The following is a 15,235-nucleotide window of genomic DNA, read 5'->3' on the forward strand; positions in this document are numbered from 1 at the left end:
GCGTACCATTTGTTTAGGAAACCCCTCCCCCTCTCCCTCGTTTCACGCCTTAAATTTTACACATGCAGAAATCAAGAGGGGGGTCAGGACATCCGGACCCCCCCTCTAAATCTGCCCCTGGCCATACTTGCAAATGTGTATAGACCTTTCCAGTGCTCATCGCCCAGGCGAAAAATGCAAAGTCACTGCAGGCTGGGAATGCATGCGCGGCGTCTCATATTTTGTGGAAGAGAGCTACTGTGCACACTCAGAACGCATTCCACAGCCTAGTGGACACAGGTGGCGGTGCACAGAGGGCGATTACTGGGAGGGTCTATAGTCTGTTGCAGGTTAGGAAAAGTCGGGCAAGCTCCTTCCCAAAAAGCTCTCCACTCTTTTCAATTTAGCGGAGCGAATGCTGAAGAGGAGGAAACAACCAATCATGGTGAGTGGGGAGGCTTCTGGGAGGGACCTGCCTTGAGTTCCTTAACTTTGTACAGACTCTTCTACAGATACTGTAGAAGAACTTGTAAATGGGCTAGTTGGTGAACGTTATAAAGCATGGTGTAAGGTGAAAAAAACGATAGAGGAATGTTATGTAGGAGGCATATGGTTTAAGGGGCCATTGTGTATGCCTTCTTCCTTGTGTTCCTGGTGTTTTGCACCTTACACCCCTAGACTATAACATACTCTTGCTTGGATGGTGAATTCAGAGTATAGGCAACGCACGAGAGCCATTACCTGTTGTTTCCACTAGTGATAAGTGCCTCGTCCGAGTGGCCGTATGTTAGTTTAGTCGCTCTATTCATGTCTTGCATTGAAATTGCATCAGACGCCATTGTGGTGGTCTTGCCGATGAGTGCTTACAAGCTTCTCCGGCATACATATGGCATAAACTAATTTGCGTGCAAGTCACGTAGGGTGTTCAACAGCCATCAGGCAGCTTACGTGCCATGTTTACAAAGCTCAATCCGGCATTTTGATCTCAAGTTAACAATGAGCTTCCATTCCTTAGTACTCGGCGTTGTCCGTTTTGCCTCCTGCTTTGGCATTTACGGAAACTATGCTGGGTGGCCTCTGTTTTTAACCCTTTTTCTAATCGTTCTACATTGCCACAGTCTTTGCATCATGCTTTAGCATTCCTTGAAACAGTGTTGCTCCACTCCTCAGCATTCAGTGCCGTCGCTCTCTTTGCATCATGCTTTTGCGTTCCTTGAAGCAATGCTGAAGTGTCTCTTCGCCTAATTCGATTCCTCAACATTCAGCACCGCCACCGTCTTTGTGTCATGCTTTGGCATTGTTTGAAACAACGCCGAACTGTCTCTTTGTGCAGCGTTGAAGAGTGCAGCTGCTCGTGTGGCCAAGCCGACGCAGTCGAATCTTCTAGGTGCCATCTGACTTGTTCGGGGTCGACTGCTGCGGCCGGCACCGACCTTAACGACCTTGGCTCCGACACGGTGACACTTGAGGACTTCGACGGTGTCGACGACATACTGGCGGTCAGGTCAGAGAACATTCGGCTTGTTTTTTTCTCTGATAGCTGGACCCCGAGCTCAAGCAACTTGGTGCAGTGCTGACCATGCTTCGACGCAAAGTGTGTAGTATCTGCATTGGTAGTATAATGGTACAGTAATAATAGTGGTTATAGTAGTAAGTACCTTTAAGTAGTAGTAAGTAAGTAGTAGTAGTTGTTGTACTATTAATAGTGGTAATGGTAGTTAGAAGTTGGAGTTGCACTAGTAGTAGTATTTAGTAGTAGTAGTAGTAGTAATAGTACTAGGTAGTAGTTGTTGATATTAGTAATTATGCTAGTAGCAGTAGTAATAGCCGGCAGTAGTTGAGTGGCAGTAGTTGTACTAGTACTGGTATAGCAGGTAATAGTCATACTAGTATTAGTAGGAGGTAGTTGTTGTTGGTAGTTGTAGGTAGTAGTTGTTAGTAGTAGTAATAGTAGTGCATAGTAGCAATAACAACAGTAATGACATTGTTTCCCGGTGACTAATACAAACCTTAGGAGGTAAGTAAAGTACTTTATAAAAGTAAGTGAGGTGCAATGTAATGGAAACACTTGAAGTAGAAAAGGCAAGCATACTCTGCAAAAAGCAAAAATGTTGGCTTAAAAAAAAAGAAAACCCTCAAAGATAGATATATATATTTACACAACCACAGAAAAATTGGCCACTACACGAATGAATCTAAAAATATCAACGTCTGGCCTCATTAAATTGTTGTGTAACAACTGAATTATGCCTCTATAGAGCACCGTTCAGTAGACAATATTAATGTTTTCATCATTGGAAATAATGTCCTTATTATTAGTAGCCTAAATATTTCCACTTACTAATGTCACAAAAATGTTACATTGTTACATAATGTTTGTAATCTTGGTGGGGATGTCTCACAGTATGGCCGGATGTATGAATGCTCAAGGTACCAACCAGCAACTCGGTGTCGACTTGACCATGAACAAACTCTGCGAGTTAGTACTCGAAGCGCACAGTTGAGAGACGGTAATGTTCATATCCTACGTGTGAACTCTGAATTTTAATTTCTACTGTCAATGCCTGGTACAATCATTGTTTGGCATAAATGTGATAGGTCTGCAAAGAGAATATTAAATGTCACATTGTATTTTTTGTAGTAAGGTCAAGGGGAATTCACTTCACTAAATGCTTTTGGTGCTGAAAAATCGATTGCAAGTTTCTGTGCGGTACATTTTCACCTGAGCTCATCGCTAAATTGAGACGATGAGCAAGATCTTTTACCCTCTCGAGAGAGTGGTACGTGCATTGCAGTTTACATCTTGAATTTTTAAGACCAACGGTCGAATCCTCGTATCTACAAAACTTATCTACAGAATACAGCAAACTCTGCTCTACAATAGCAGATGTGATTGTGATTATGAGCATCAGTTAAATTGCAGAGGCATCATCCTACAGGATCAAGTTGGATGGCAAAATTACAATAGACTATAAGTGAATTACAAATTAACATTATCTCCTGGTGCCAGATTCTGAAGTCCCAGTACTGATGTTGGAATGAAACTGTCGAAAGGTCTCATTCTATCGAAGGAAATGAAAACCGCTTGAAAATGTGAGATTTCTGTGAGTAGTCTTTATATCCATTAGCACCCACGATTAAAGAAGTAATGATCATGCTTATAATCCCAAACTTGAGTCTCATCAGAGATGGTGCATGGTGCAAAAGTTTATGGAATGACTCAGATGAAAAGTGTCATGTGCAGGCAGCAGCTATGACAGAATGCCAAGATGCAAAACTTTTGTGCATTTACATTCTGGATACTTCTTTACTCAAGGTTTGGTGCTTATAATGTTGATAATGTTGGTAGTTAAACTCTGTGCTTTTAGATTAAATAAAGTAAGTGGGCCTATACTATGTTTTTTTTTTTTTAAATTGAAACCCTTTTAAAAATTTGGTATCTTTTAAAATCCTTCTCCCCCCCCTCCTCCCCCCCTCCCCCCCCTCCCCCCCCCCCAAGTGTAAAAGCTGTCTAATAGCTAACTTGACTAGAATTAGTGCACCAAAGAAAGGATTTTGCTAGGCTATTAGAAAAGCTTCCACAAGATTTCTGCCATTGTCTTGCACCTATACCTGTTCATACATTTTATTTATTTATTTATTTAATTTAAGTGTCCAGAGGCATTACTGCAGAAAAGAGAGGAAGGTGCTAATATACAAATATTAACAAATATTCAAGCATGAATAAACTTGACTATCATGAAAAAAAAAGTTAGAACATAGAAAGAAAATGGTTAATCACTTTCGTTTAACAAAGATTAAAAAACAATGATTCTAAAGCATGGAAAAAATATTACTGTGCAGCGGATTCCGTTCATCAACTTCAAAGTAAACATTTGAGAGAAATGTTTATGGTAGGGAAAACAATAAATAAAAGACGACTAGAAACAAAGTCCTAAAAATACGAGAACCCTGGTACATTTCGATGCCTACTCGGATACTGCTTCACAGCGCACAAGATCAGACACACTTAAAAGAAATTTCTTTTAAGTGTGTCTGATCTTGTGCGCTGTGAAGCAGTATCACGAACAACCAACTCGCCCAAGCTGAAGTTCTGACCTACTCGGATCTTCTTCAGGGGCCACTATGGCGATGATCGTAGTGGAGAAACGTGTGTCTGAGTATCTGCGGTAAGTGGCATTTAGTGTGCTATACCATAAAGCACTTTACTCATTCTGTTAACCAATTGGAAAATTATTTAATCAATAACGCGATCAATCATGCGAATGTGTGGACGAACGCATCATCTGGAGCCGGTGACAGGCCCCTCGCTCTGTCGCTTTTCCGCAGTACGCCGATGTACATGGGCAAAAGCGCTCTCTTTCCAGCAGCGGCGCCCGCGCTCATGGATATGGAAGGCTGTTGTGCGCTAATTTTCAGAAAATTCAGGATTAGCATTTCATAACTTCCAAAATCCCCCAAAGGTGCAACACAGAGATAACACGCTAAATTTAGGGGACTTGCGTTCCTAATAAATTTCGCGAAAAGTGTTTCTCCGCTACATTTAGGGAAAAAAAATCGTTTCTTTTCTACCTCGTTAGGAGAGGCAAGTCTCAAAATAAATCTTTGTCGAAAAATAATTATATATATATTTTTTTGCCCAATATTTATGCTACAATACGAATTTTTCGATTTGCGGGCAAAACCGAAACTAGCTGTTCCCCTGTCGGATGATGATGATAGCGTTTGTACCCAACTCGTATGCGCTCCGAGTTCGCTGGATCTCAGAGCGCACATTATAAAATCGAAAGAGTTCGTATTATAACACAAATATTGGGCAAAAAAGCTTTTCTTTTTTTCGACGAACATTTCTTTTGAGACATGCATGTCCTAACTAGGGGTGTCGCGAACCGGCCGCGGTTCGAGTTCGACCAGGTTGGACTTTTTCGAACTTTTAGTGGAAAGATCGTCGAACCTTGTATTGAGGTTCGACTCGTGTGCGCATGCGCGACAGGCTGGCCAGTTGGCTTCGGATTGGATGGTGATGGCTAAGAGATGAATTAAGTGCAGCGCTGATCCGCTATTTTAGTCAATACAGTACTGAAATCTAAGTTATTAACTTCTTCAGTGAATAGAATTAGTTTCTTTCAATTGCAGCTGTTCACAAAATAAAATAACCCTTTGCACAAAAAAAAAAAAAAATTCTCCAAACCTAGACATACTTGTATCAAGGTCTGGCCACACTGTCCACAAAGTCGAACCGTTCGAATCTGCTGAAAAGGTCGAAGCTTCGTCGAACCGGTTCGACACAGTCGAACTCCTAAAGTTCGACCAAAAAATCTGGTCGACAAAAGTTCGCGACACCCCTAGTCCTAACCAGGTCGGGACAATTTTCTTTTTTGCTAGGTTTAGTGTCATTTAACGCAGTTTGGCATGAAAGCATGTCATCTTTTGCGGATAAGTAGCGTTTCTTTTCTTCTTCTAGAGCGCAGCTTTTAGGCGCCCGTTTCCGCGTTTCGTGGCGTCGGCGTAACCGCCCCGCTAAATTTAGCGGAAAATTGAATTGGTGTTGAGGACGTTACGGGACGTCAATTTTCCGGCCAAATCTAGCGGAAAAACTGAAATTGTTCATGGGTGACGTGACACGAAGTCATGTGACATCATTTTCCCCACTAAATTTAGCGGGGAAACTGAATTCGTGTTGAGGTCGCGTGGCGTCAATTTTCCAGCTAAATTTAGCGAGGAAACTGTGGGAGAAAGGAGGTTATGGAGGAGAGGAGGGTACGGTGGAGGATGATGGAGGGTACGGAGGAGAAGGAGGGGAGGGTACGAAGGGGGAGGGGCATACTTCCAAATACATTTTTTATGTTCCTGCATTAGATACCTATGTCACAAAAAAAACACAAAAAAAAACAATTCTTCTGTAAAAAAAAAAAAAAAAAAAAAAAGGAAAAAGGGGGGGGGGGGGAGGGGAGACAAGCGTTTAGCGTAATATTTCTGCCGCGAGACTCATTTTGAGCTAGGGGTGATTTCGAAGCGTTCTTCTATTTCGGACGCCAATAGAGGCGTGCCTCGAAATCTTTTCTAGAAACACTAAACTCCCAAATACATTTTTTTTTTTTTAAGTTCCTGGATAGGATACATATGCCACAAAAGAAACAATCCCGCCTTAAAAAAGAAGAAAAAAAAAAAGCGTTCGGCGCAATATTTCTGTCGCAAGATTCATTTTGAGCCGGGAGCGATTTCGAAGTGTTCTTCTCTTTCGGACACCAATAGAATCATGCTTCAAAATCGCTTTTGGAAACACCAAACTCCCAAATACATTTCTTTAATTTCCTGTTTAGGATACCTATGTCACAAACGCGGGGTTGGCTAACTTAGCTTGTAGAGCCTGTATATACTGTACATAGCGCGTTTTCGGTTTTGTTCTTGGCGTGACACCACTGTTGTAAATAAAATTTTCTAACCAGAAACAATTCCACCGTAAAACAAAGGGGAGGGGGGCGTTATATCATTTTCCAGAAGGATTACATGAAATTTGATGGTGTGGAATGAATACTAATTTGGATCACGCCAGCAAAACAACAACAACATGCTCTTGCAAGGCGTGACTTCACCTCACTTGAGAGCGTGGGAGAATTTAATTTGAATGTTGATTTTGGCACATCCTTCCTTGGCCGTTTTCTCAATAGCTATTTTGAAATTAGAGATAATAAATTGCTTGCCAGGAAAGTGTCCATCACTTAACGGGACACTGACAGGGTATTTATGATCGCCGAGGTCTTTTATTTCAACATGACCTTTAAGTAGGATTCCGCGTTTTCGGTTTTTATTTATTCGAAATTCGGCTTGCTTTTTTCGGGGGTTTATTCTAAGATTCAATTCTTTTCGGTGTATATTTATGCCCACAAAGTTTTACCGGCTGTTTCGGTGAATATATGAAAGAAACACCATCGGACACCGGATCAGATGATCCTTGTAACTCTAGTGAAGGCTTACCACCAAATTCCCGTCGAACCCTGTGACGTACCAAAGACTGCAATCGTTACTCCCTTCGGCATGTACGAATACATCAGGATGCCATTCGGTCTAAGAAATGCAGCGCAGACATTTCAACGGTTTATGGACCAAGTGCTGCGTGGATTTCCATTCTGTTTCGCTTACCTTGACGATATTCTGGTGTTCAGCCGACATGAAAAGGAACATCTCCATCACCTCCGTCAACTCTTCAGTCGCCTCAGCGACTACGGAATTCTGATCAATGCAGCGAAATGCGAGTTCGGCGTTTCAGAACTATCAGTAATGGGCGAATCGAAGCAATTAAAAAATTTCCACAGCCTCTCACTACCACGAAGCTCAGAGAGTTTTTTGGGCTGGTAAATTTTTATTGCCGGTTTATCCCGCGCTGTGCAGCCATACTACAGTCAGTTAACAAGCTTCTCGCAGGGTCGTTGCGCAAAAACGAGCACCTTATTTGAACAGAGCCAGCTAGCGCCGCATTTGCGAAACATCAAAAGGGCGCTCGCGTCAGCAACACTGCTGACCCACCCGCAATGTGATGCACCGACTTCTATCATGGTAGACGCATCTGCCACTGCAGCAGGCCCAGTACTACAGCAATTCTAGAACGGTGCATGGCACCCCATATCGTTCTTCTCAAAACAGTTTTTACCTGCGGAAACAAGATATAGTACCTTCGGAAGGGAGCTTCTTGGATTGTATCTTGCCGTAAAATTCTTCCGCCACTTCCTAGAAGGTCGACAATTTTGTATCTGGACCGATCGCAAGCCTCTGACATACGATTTCAAATCCAACAATTCTAATCACACACCAAGAGAAATACGACATATGTCTTTCGTCTCTGAATTTACCACCGACATCAGGTTCGTTTCGGACAAAGAGAACCCTGTTGCCAATGCGTTGTCTCGATTAAACATCAATGAAATTACCACAACCCGGCCAGCAGTGGATTTCACGGCACTAGCTTGCGCTCAGCAGACCGACAGCGAATCAACTAAACTGCGCACATCACAGACAGCCCTTATCCTTGAAGATTTAGACGTTCCGGAGAGCAACACAACAATAGTTCGCGACATTTCAACCGGCACCTCTCGGCCATACGTACCTTCAAATTTCCGACGCACTGTATTTGACGCTCTACATACGTTGTCACATCCCGGCATACGTGCTACTTAACAGTTGATTACTTCACGTTTTGTTTGGCCAGTAATGAATGCAGACGTACGACGGTGGTCACAAACCTGCCTTCAATGTCAGAAAGTAAAAGTTCACCGACACACCGTCACACCTTACGGTGTTTTTCAACAACCTGACGCTCGTTTCAGCCATGTACACCTAGACACCGTGGGACCACTACCATCGTCGCAAGGTTTCCGATATCTACTCACCTGCGTCGACCGCTTTACAAGATGGCCAGAAGCGATTCCTATCTCTCGCATAACAGCCGAAGATGTCGCCCGCGCGTTCGTCAGTATATGGACAAGTCGGTTCGGGATACCCTCTACTATCACGACAGATCGCGGTCGACAATTCGAATCCACTCTTTTCCGCCATCTTTCGCAGTTCCTGGGAGTTAACCATATTCACACAACGTCATACCACCCACAAGCTAACGGGATGGTTGAAAGATTACACCGGCAACTAAAGACAGCTCTCATGGCCCAATCCGTGAATCCTTCATCATGGGTTGAAGTTTCGCCATTGGTGCTGCTTGAAATCCGCTCCGCGCTCAAGAATGACCTGCACTGCGCCACTGCTGAGCTAGTGTATGGCACAACTTTACGTATCCCAGGGGAATTTATTGAACCTTCCACAGAACATGACATTTTTGATATACAAGATTTCGCATGCCGTCTACGTCAAAACATGGCGCAGCTGCGACCCTGTCCCACGAGAACCACCCAACCGACTTCAATATTCGTCAGTCCAGCGTTGGCAGAAGCCACCCACGTTTTCGTTCGCAACGATGCAGTGAAACGTTCACTGCAACCACCGTACAACGGACCGTTCAGGATACTCCGCCCCACATGACTCTGCTCATCAACGGCCGGACAAATACAGTTTCTAGCGATCGATTGAAGCCTGCTTTCTACGAATCTCTTCAAAGTACCGCACTGTCCGAACTCGTTCCTGCACTTCCAAGTCGCAAGCCGGCCAAAAAGAAAGTCAGTTTTTTTTTTTAACCGCGCCCAACTTAACACTTGCCACCAGGGTTCCTCACTAGAGGGGATATTTGTAGAAGCACAAATATAACGACGTGAAAGAAAATCGCTCCGAGACACACGTGCCATGAACCAGCGTGGGACAGACACGGGAGCTATACTTCGTTTCACCTTATGTGCGAGCGAAGGCAAAGCTGGAAGCGCGAGCACGAAAGCTCCGTGCGTTCAGGCTTTGCTCGAGCGCGCGAGCTGGGGAGAAACGCACAAAGCGCTGGTCTCGCGTTTTTGGCTTTGGCTTCGCTCGCAGATAAGGTGAAACGAAGTATAGCCATGGACACCGTTCCAACGACAAACCGCCCGATGAGCAATCTTTAATTCTAGGTTCTTGTAAATATGTAAATATATTATCTGTACTGTTCGCACTGCTCCTGGTTGTAATCCGGCATCTACACTCTGATATTTGTGATCCCTCAAAAAATAACGGCACAATACATTAAAAGACAAAGAAACAGAAAAAAAAACATCGATACTTTATTTGGCAAATGTGTGCAACTGTAAAAAAAATAATAATAACAGAAGTACAAACAAGTCAGTGCCCAAAAACATAGAACTTCACCTTCTGTACGTCAGGATTACGTGATCTTATTGTAATTCTCCTCGTTGATCCACGCTCATTCTTTCCTGTTAATGACCCTGGGCTTCGAGAATGCCCTCTCAACGCTAACACTGGACACTGGCAGGCTGAAGAGATGAAGCGCTGGCCGATCCAAAATCGGCCAATCAACCAAATGTGACTACCAAAAGAGACACGGTGCGACGTTTTGAAGCACAACATATTTCGTGTACTCACTAAACTCTGGCTGCAGATCTTCCATGAAGCTAGAAACCTTACACTGGCCCACACCCGAACTTTTGTTTTTTAGACCAGAGACTGGACACACTAAGCCGATCACAGAAAGGACACAGATGTCCCGCGAAGGACAACCCAAGACCTGTTTTGTTGCATGTTGAACCTTGGAAGAGGGCACTCACGAAGAGGTCACACAGTGTGGAACCTTGCAACGCCCTCTCTCCCCTCCCCCACCCTCCCCCGCCCATCTCGACGCGACCCTAAAAAGCTTACGATTTTCGGTTAAAACAGAATTTTAGAGTGGATTCGGCTTACTTTTATCGGTTTAAACCGAAAACGCCGAACCTAAAAACTGACCTTTTCTGGTTAAAACCGAATTTCTGAAAAGGGATTCGGCGTGCCTTTATCGGTTTAAACCGAAAACTCCGAACCATACCTATAAGAGTCAAACTAGCCAGAACATAATTTGCGGCTCGAAACTCGTTTACTTTCCGCCTGAGAGCAGCCGATCGAGAATTGGCCGGTGTCAGTCGCGCTGACCCTCTTTTCTTTGATCACGTGGCGTTCAAACTATACGTTCCAACAATATTCAAAGTCGTGGGTCATCTAAGGCACACAATTAATATTAAAACTAGAAAAGTAAACTCCATTTTTGTGGTCTCCAAAAAACTGCAAATACGTTGACCGAAAAAAAAAAGTTGAATATGGCGACGTATTGAGGGCTCGACGACGCGATGGCGTCGAATGACGGACCAGCGTTGCGCAGAACATCGAGCGGAAGGGATACACAGATGCGAAACAATCGCACGACAAACGGTGCTCGCAAATTCCTCGTCGTCGTCGTCTGCTCCTAGCGCCAAAAAAGCAAAGCAAAAAAAAAAAAAAACGCGCTTGGGTGTAGCCACGTGACTTCCGGCCATGAGCTTCCGTGCTCGTGTTTCGGTTGGAAGCAGTTGAGTTTTTTTTTTAATGCGAAAGCATTAACTGGGGGGTCCCATGGAGCGAGCTGACGTCATCAGTTTGAAGCGCGAAGACGGTACCTAGTTTCCTTCCGTTCCATTGGCTGGCGCGCGTCGACGGGGCTCCCATTGGCCGCTGCGCTCGTCAGGTTCCACGACCGCTCACCCCATGGCGTTGCGTGTCCATCAGCGCGCCGTTAAAGACCGACCAACGAAACCATTTTCCGCAAAGTAGGAAAATGCCCCTCGCGCCCTCCTCTTTTCACCCTCTCCCAAAAATCACGTGACGGCAGAGGCTTCTTTTGTGTCGGCTTTTTCTGTAGGGACAATCCTCAAAAAGCGCGAAACGAGCGGCTAGCTGCGAGCACCACAACGACCTTGAGACGTCCAGGTGTCTTCCCTCGTTGACGCGGGCACGCGCAATCCGCAGGATTGAGGAAGCCAGCGCGACCGAACTCTTTTTTCTATGAGCTGCAGGTCCGAGGCCGCTCGGTCGGTGGAGATCGAGGGGTCGTGGTATGCTGGGTTCGTTCCAGCAGCCGCTTTCTGGCATCGCGCGGCTGCTGGAACCATTCTCGCGTCTGCACACGGATTGGCTTGCACAATAAAGGGTTCAGGTCGTCGATAATACATTTATTTCCGAAACTTATAAATCAAGTGGCTTTCCCTAATCTCTTCATTACTGTTTGAAACACATCTCCTCTCATAGGTAATTGTTCATCCCATTTTGGACTCTTTTGCGTATTTATTCCTCCTTACGTCTGCTTGATGACTGTTTTATAACTTGATAAAGACCTTTAAATATTGGCGCGGGCTTGCGCGATCAACGCTGTCCCGGATTTATTCAAAATTGGAAAGATTGGCGTCAGGAGGGGTTGAAGAAGCAAACCGTAATTTTTGCTTCTAATGAGGACGGCACAATCGTAAGATAGGTCTTTGCTTCACCTGTATCCACAACGCCCCATCGTTTGCACGATCATAATTTCTCAGTGACATAGGTGTATACCACCTTTTACTCATGGTTACTATAGATGGGGCCCCACAGGCTTTCCCGTTATCAGCGAGTCGACTTTCTAACGACCGGCGACTCTCCTGAGTGAGAATAAATATTATCACCTTCAAACAATATCCACCCCTTTCTCCCCCCCTTTCCCGAGTTGGGGAAATATCAGGCAACACCGGGAAGCAGCCTGCAGACTGCGCTTTTCGGCTACTCATTCTCAACACATTCGAACGTGGAAGTAAACACATCACATCAACGACGCCCTGTTTATTTGCAACCTAAATAATGTGGCTCTTCTGGTGGGACCCAATCAATTTCATCATCAATCATTATTTGTTACAACTTCATGGTGAATGTGTGTTCGTTGTGATGCCACAAAGTGGTCGATTCAAAGGGAGAAATAGGTCCTCGTATTTATTTTGCGGAAATATTCGCTTTTGTGACGCTCTAGTGCGTAAGGTCAAAGCACCCGAGGCAGTGCGTAATACTTTAAAACTGTCGTTGATGATGAAATATTTGTGGGAAGCGCGTAAAATTGTTTACACCACGAAGACATACCTAAACACTACAAAATATCGCAATTGCAAAAAAATACAAAAAAACAATACAAAAACGATCAGCCTGCGAAAACCGTTGCTTTCTCCCCCTCTCCCCCTCTCTCTCTCTTCTTTTTTCGCGCCACTACAAAAAATAGCGGCCGAGCAACGAAATTGTGTCAAAACCTCGCTTCTTGGAGAAAGGACACCAGGATATCTGGTTGTGAATCTGCCAAGGAGTATTTCCATTTTCCTTCCACGCGATTAGAAGGCAAGACGCTGGGGGAATTTATGTGCACTTACATGCTGCCTCTAAAAGAAAGTACCAGATTTCTAGTGCATGTCAATCTACATGTAAATTGTTTAATCAGTGTGCACAAACATTCGCGGCCTGGAGGATGACATGGAAGCATGGCGGAAAGCGGCTTGCTGGAAATAGAAGTCTCTATTGCACTGCACTGGTGTGAAACATTATTACGTATTTTTGTTTTATTTCTGTGCGAAAATAAAAACAGCGTTTAGAAACCGAACACTGAGTTTTGAGGTGCGCCGAAAGGATATAAAAAACCGGGACAACCTGAACAATACTTGCGTCACTCAGCTTTTCCTGGTTTCTTGTTTTTCCTGAGCCTTTTAAAAGGGGATGAACAATTATAAACAGATTGACCCGACTTACACATTAGAGCAGTTCATTTTCATTACGACAGGCTCTCTTCAAGCGTCTTGCATAGTTGAGCTTGTACTGGTCTGTTTTTATTTTCGGTTCCTATCAAAAAGTGATCTCTAAGCCACTGGACCAACCTACAACATTCAAAATTTACGGAAGCGGAGAAGTGCTTGGGAGGGCTAAGCGGGCAAGGGTTGCACGCCTCTCGAACCACCGTCCGTTACATTTGCTTAGTGGCTGGGCGTTGCGAGCAGAATGCGAGCTTGCTCGAGTAACTTGGATCCGTTCAGAATATAATCCCCTCTAAACGACAATCTCCGCCGCCTGGGAGGAACGTAGGTGGGCGAACGATACGCCTCTGGGTTTTGCGTCACGCCTGCATTTCAAGGGTCAGAATTACTGGTTCCCGACACCAGCACGATTGACGGCCCCGCCTGCGTCTTTGATTGTATATTGATACGGAGAAGAACGAGAAGAGCGCGACGGCCCCACGGCAGTAGTGCGTTCTGGCTCGCGCTTTGGCGGGCGGGCAATCAGATTAAAAACCTACCGCTGAAAACCACCCCGTGTACATAGTCGAGAACATGATAAGCATCGAATGGGAGTGAACGTAGACATCTAATGATCCGATACAAAGTTTCGCTTGATTCCTAAACGAATAATGCCATAGCCAAGTACACCTTCACATAAAATTGTTAGACAGAATTGAAGAGAAGATTGTGTGTTTCTTAAAAGAAATTTCGGCCCCCTTCTATTTGGTCGTGGGCGAATCTTTCCTTTTGTTGCATTTCCACTTCTCCGCTTCTGCAGATTATGAATGTGGTAGTTTGGTCCAGTGGCTTAGAGCTCACGTTTTGAAAGGAACCGAAAGTAAAAACGGACCAGTACAAGCTGGACTAGGCTAGACGCTTCAAGACAGCCTGTCGCAATGGAAATGAACTGCTCTAATGTGGTAAGTCGGGTCACTCGGTTCATAATTTTTCATCCCCTTTTGAAAGGCTCCGAACAAACAAGGAACCAGGACAAGCTCTGGTTGTCCCGGTTTTTTATATCCTTTCGGCGCACCTCAAAACTCAGTGTTCGGTTTCTAAACGCTGTTTTTATTTTCGCACAGAAACAAAACAAAAATACGTAATAATGTTTCACACCAGTGCAGTGCAATAGAGACTTCTATTTCCAGCAAGCCTCTTTCCGCCATGCTTCCATGTCATCCTCCAGGCCGCGAATGTTTGTGCACACTGATTAAACAATTTACATGTAGATTGACATGCACTAGAAATCTGGTACTTTCTTTTAGAGGCAGCATGTAAGTGCACATAAATTCCCCCAGCGTCTTGCCTTCTAATCGCGTGGAAGGAAAATGGAAATACTCCTTGGCAGATTCACAACCAGATATCCTGGTGTCCTTCCTCCAAGAAGCGAGGTTTTGATACAATTTCGTTGCTCGGCCGCTATTTTTTGTAGTGGCGCGAAAAAAGAAGAGAGAGAGAGGGGGGGGGGGGAGAAAGCAACGGTTTTCGCAGGCTGATCGTTTTTGTATTGTTTTTTTTTTGTATTTTATTGCAATTGCGATATTTTGTAGTTTTTAGGTATGTCTTCGTGGTGTAAACAATTTTACGCGCTTCCCACAAATATTTCATCATCAACGACAGTTTTAAAGTATTACGCACTGCCTCGGGTGCTTTGAGCTTACGCACTAGAGCGTCACAGGAGCGAGTATTTCCGCAGAATAAATACGAGGACCTATTTCTCCCTTTGAATCGACCACTTTGTGGCATCACAACGAACACACATTCACCATGAAGTTGTAACAAATAATGATTGATGATGAAATTGATTGGGTCCCACCAGAAGAGCCACATTATTTAGGCTGCAAATAAACAGGGCGTCGTTGATGTGATGTGTTTACTTCCACGTTCGAATGTGTTGAGAATGAGTAGCCGAAAAGCGCAGTCTGCAGGCTGCTTCCCGGAGTTGCCTGATATTTCCCCAACTCGGGAAAGGGGGGGAGAAAGGGGTGGATATTGTTTGAAGGTGATAATATTTATTCTCACTCAGGAGAGTCGCCGGTCGTTAGAAA

General features: G+C 44.4%; 1 protein-coding gene across 1 annotated transcript in view; it reads left to right on the forward strand.

Moving 5' to 3' along the window:
• The window catches only part of LOC121838539, a 269,231-nt gene that overhangs the window by 485 nt on the left and 253,511 nt on the right, over positions 1-15,235 (forward strand). The window contains exon 2 of the mRNA XM_042294849.1: positions 1,313-1,483. Within this exon, the coding sequence (XP_042150783.1) occupies positions 1,313-1,483 (171 nt within the window). The remainder of the gene's footprint in view (positions 1-1,312; positions 1,484-15,235) is intronic.

This window comes from Ixodes scapularis, unplaced genomic scaffold (assembly GCF_016920785.2).
Source record: "Ixodes scapularis isolate PalLabHiFi unplaced genomic scaffold, ASM1692078v2 PGA_scaffold6__148_contigs__length_123643588, whole genome shotgun sequence".
Taxonomy (NCBI): Eukaryota; Metazoa; Arthropoda; class Arachnida; order Ixodida; family Ixodidae; genus Ixodes; species Ixodes scapularis.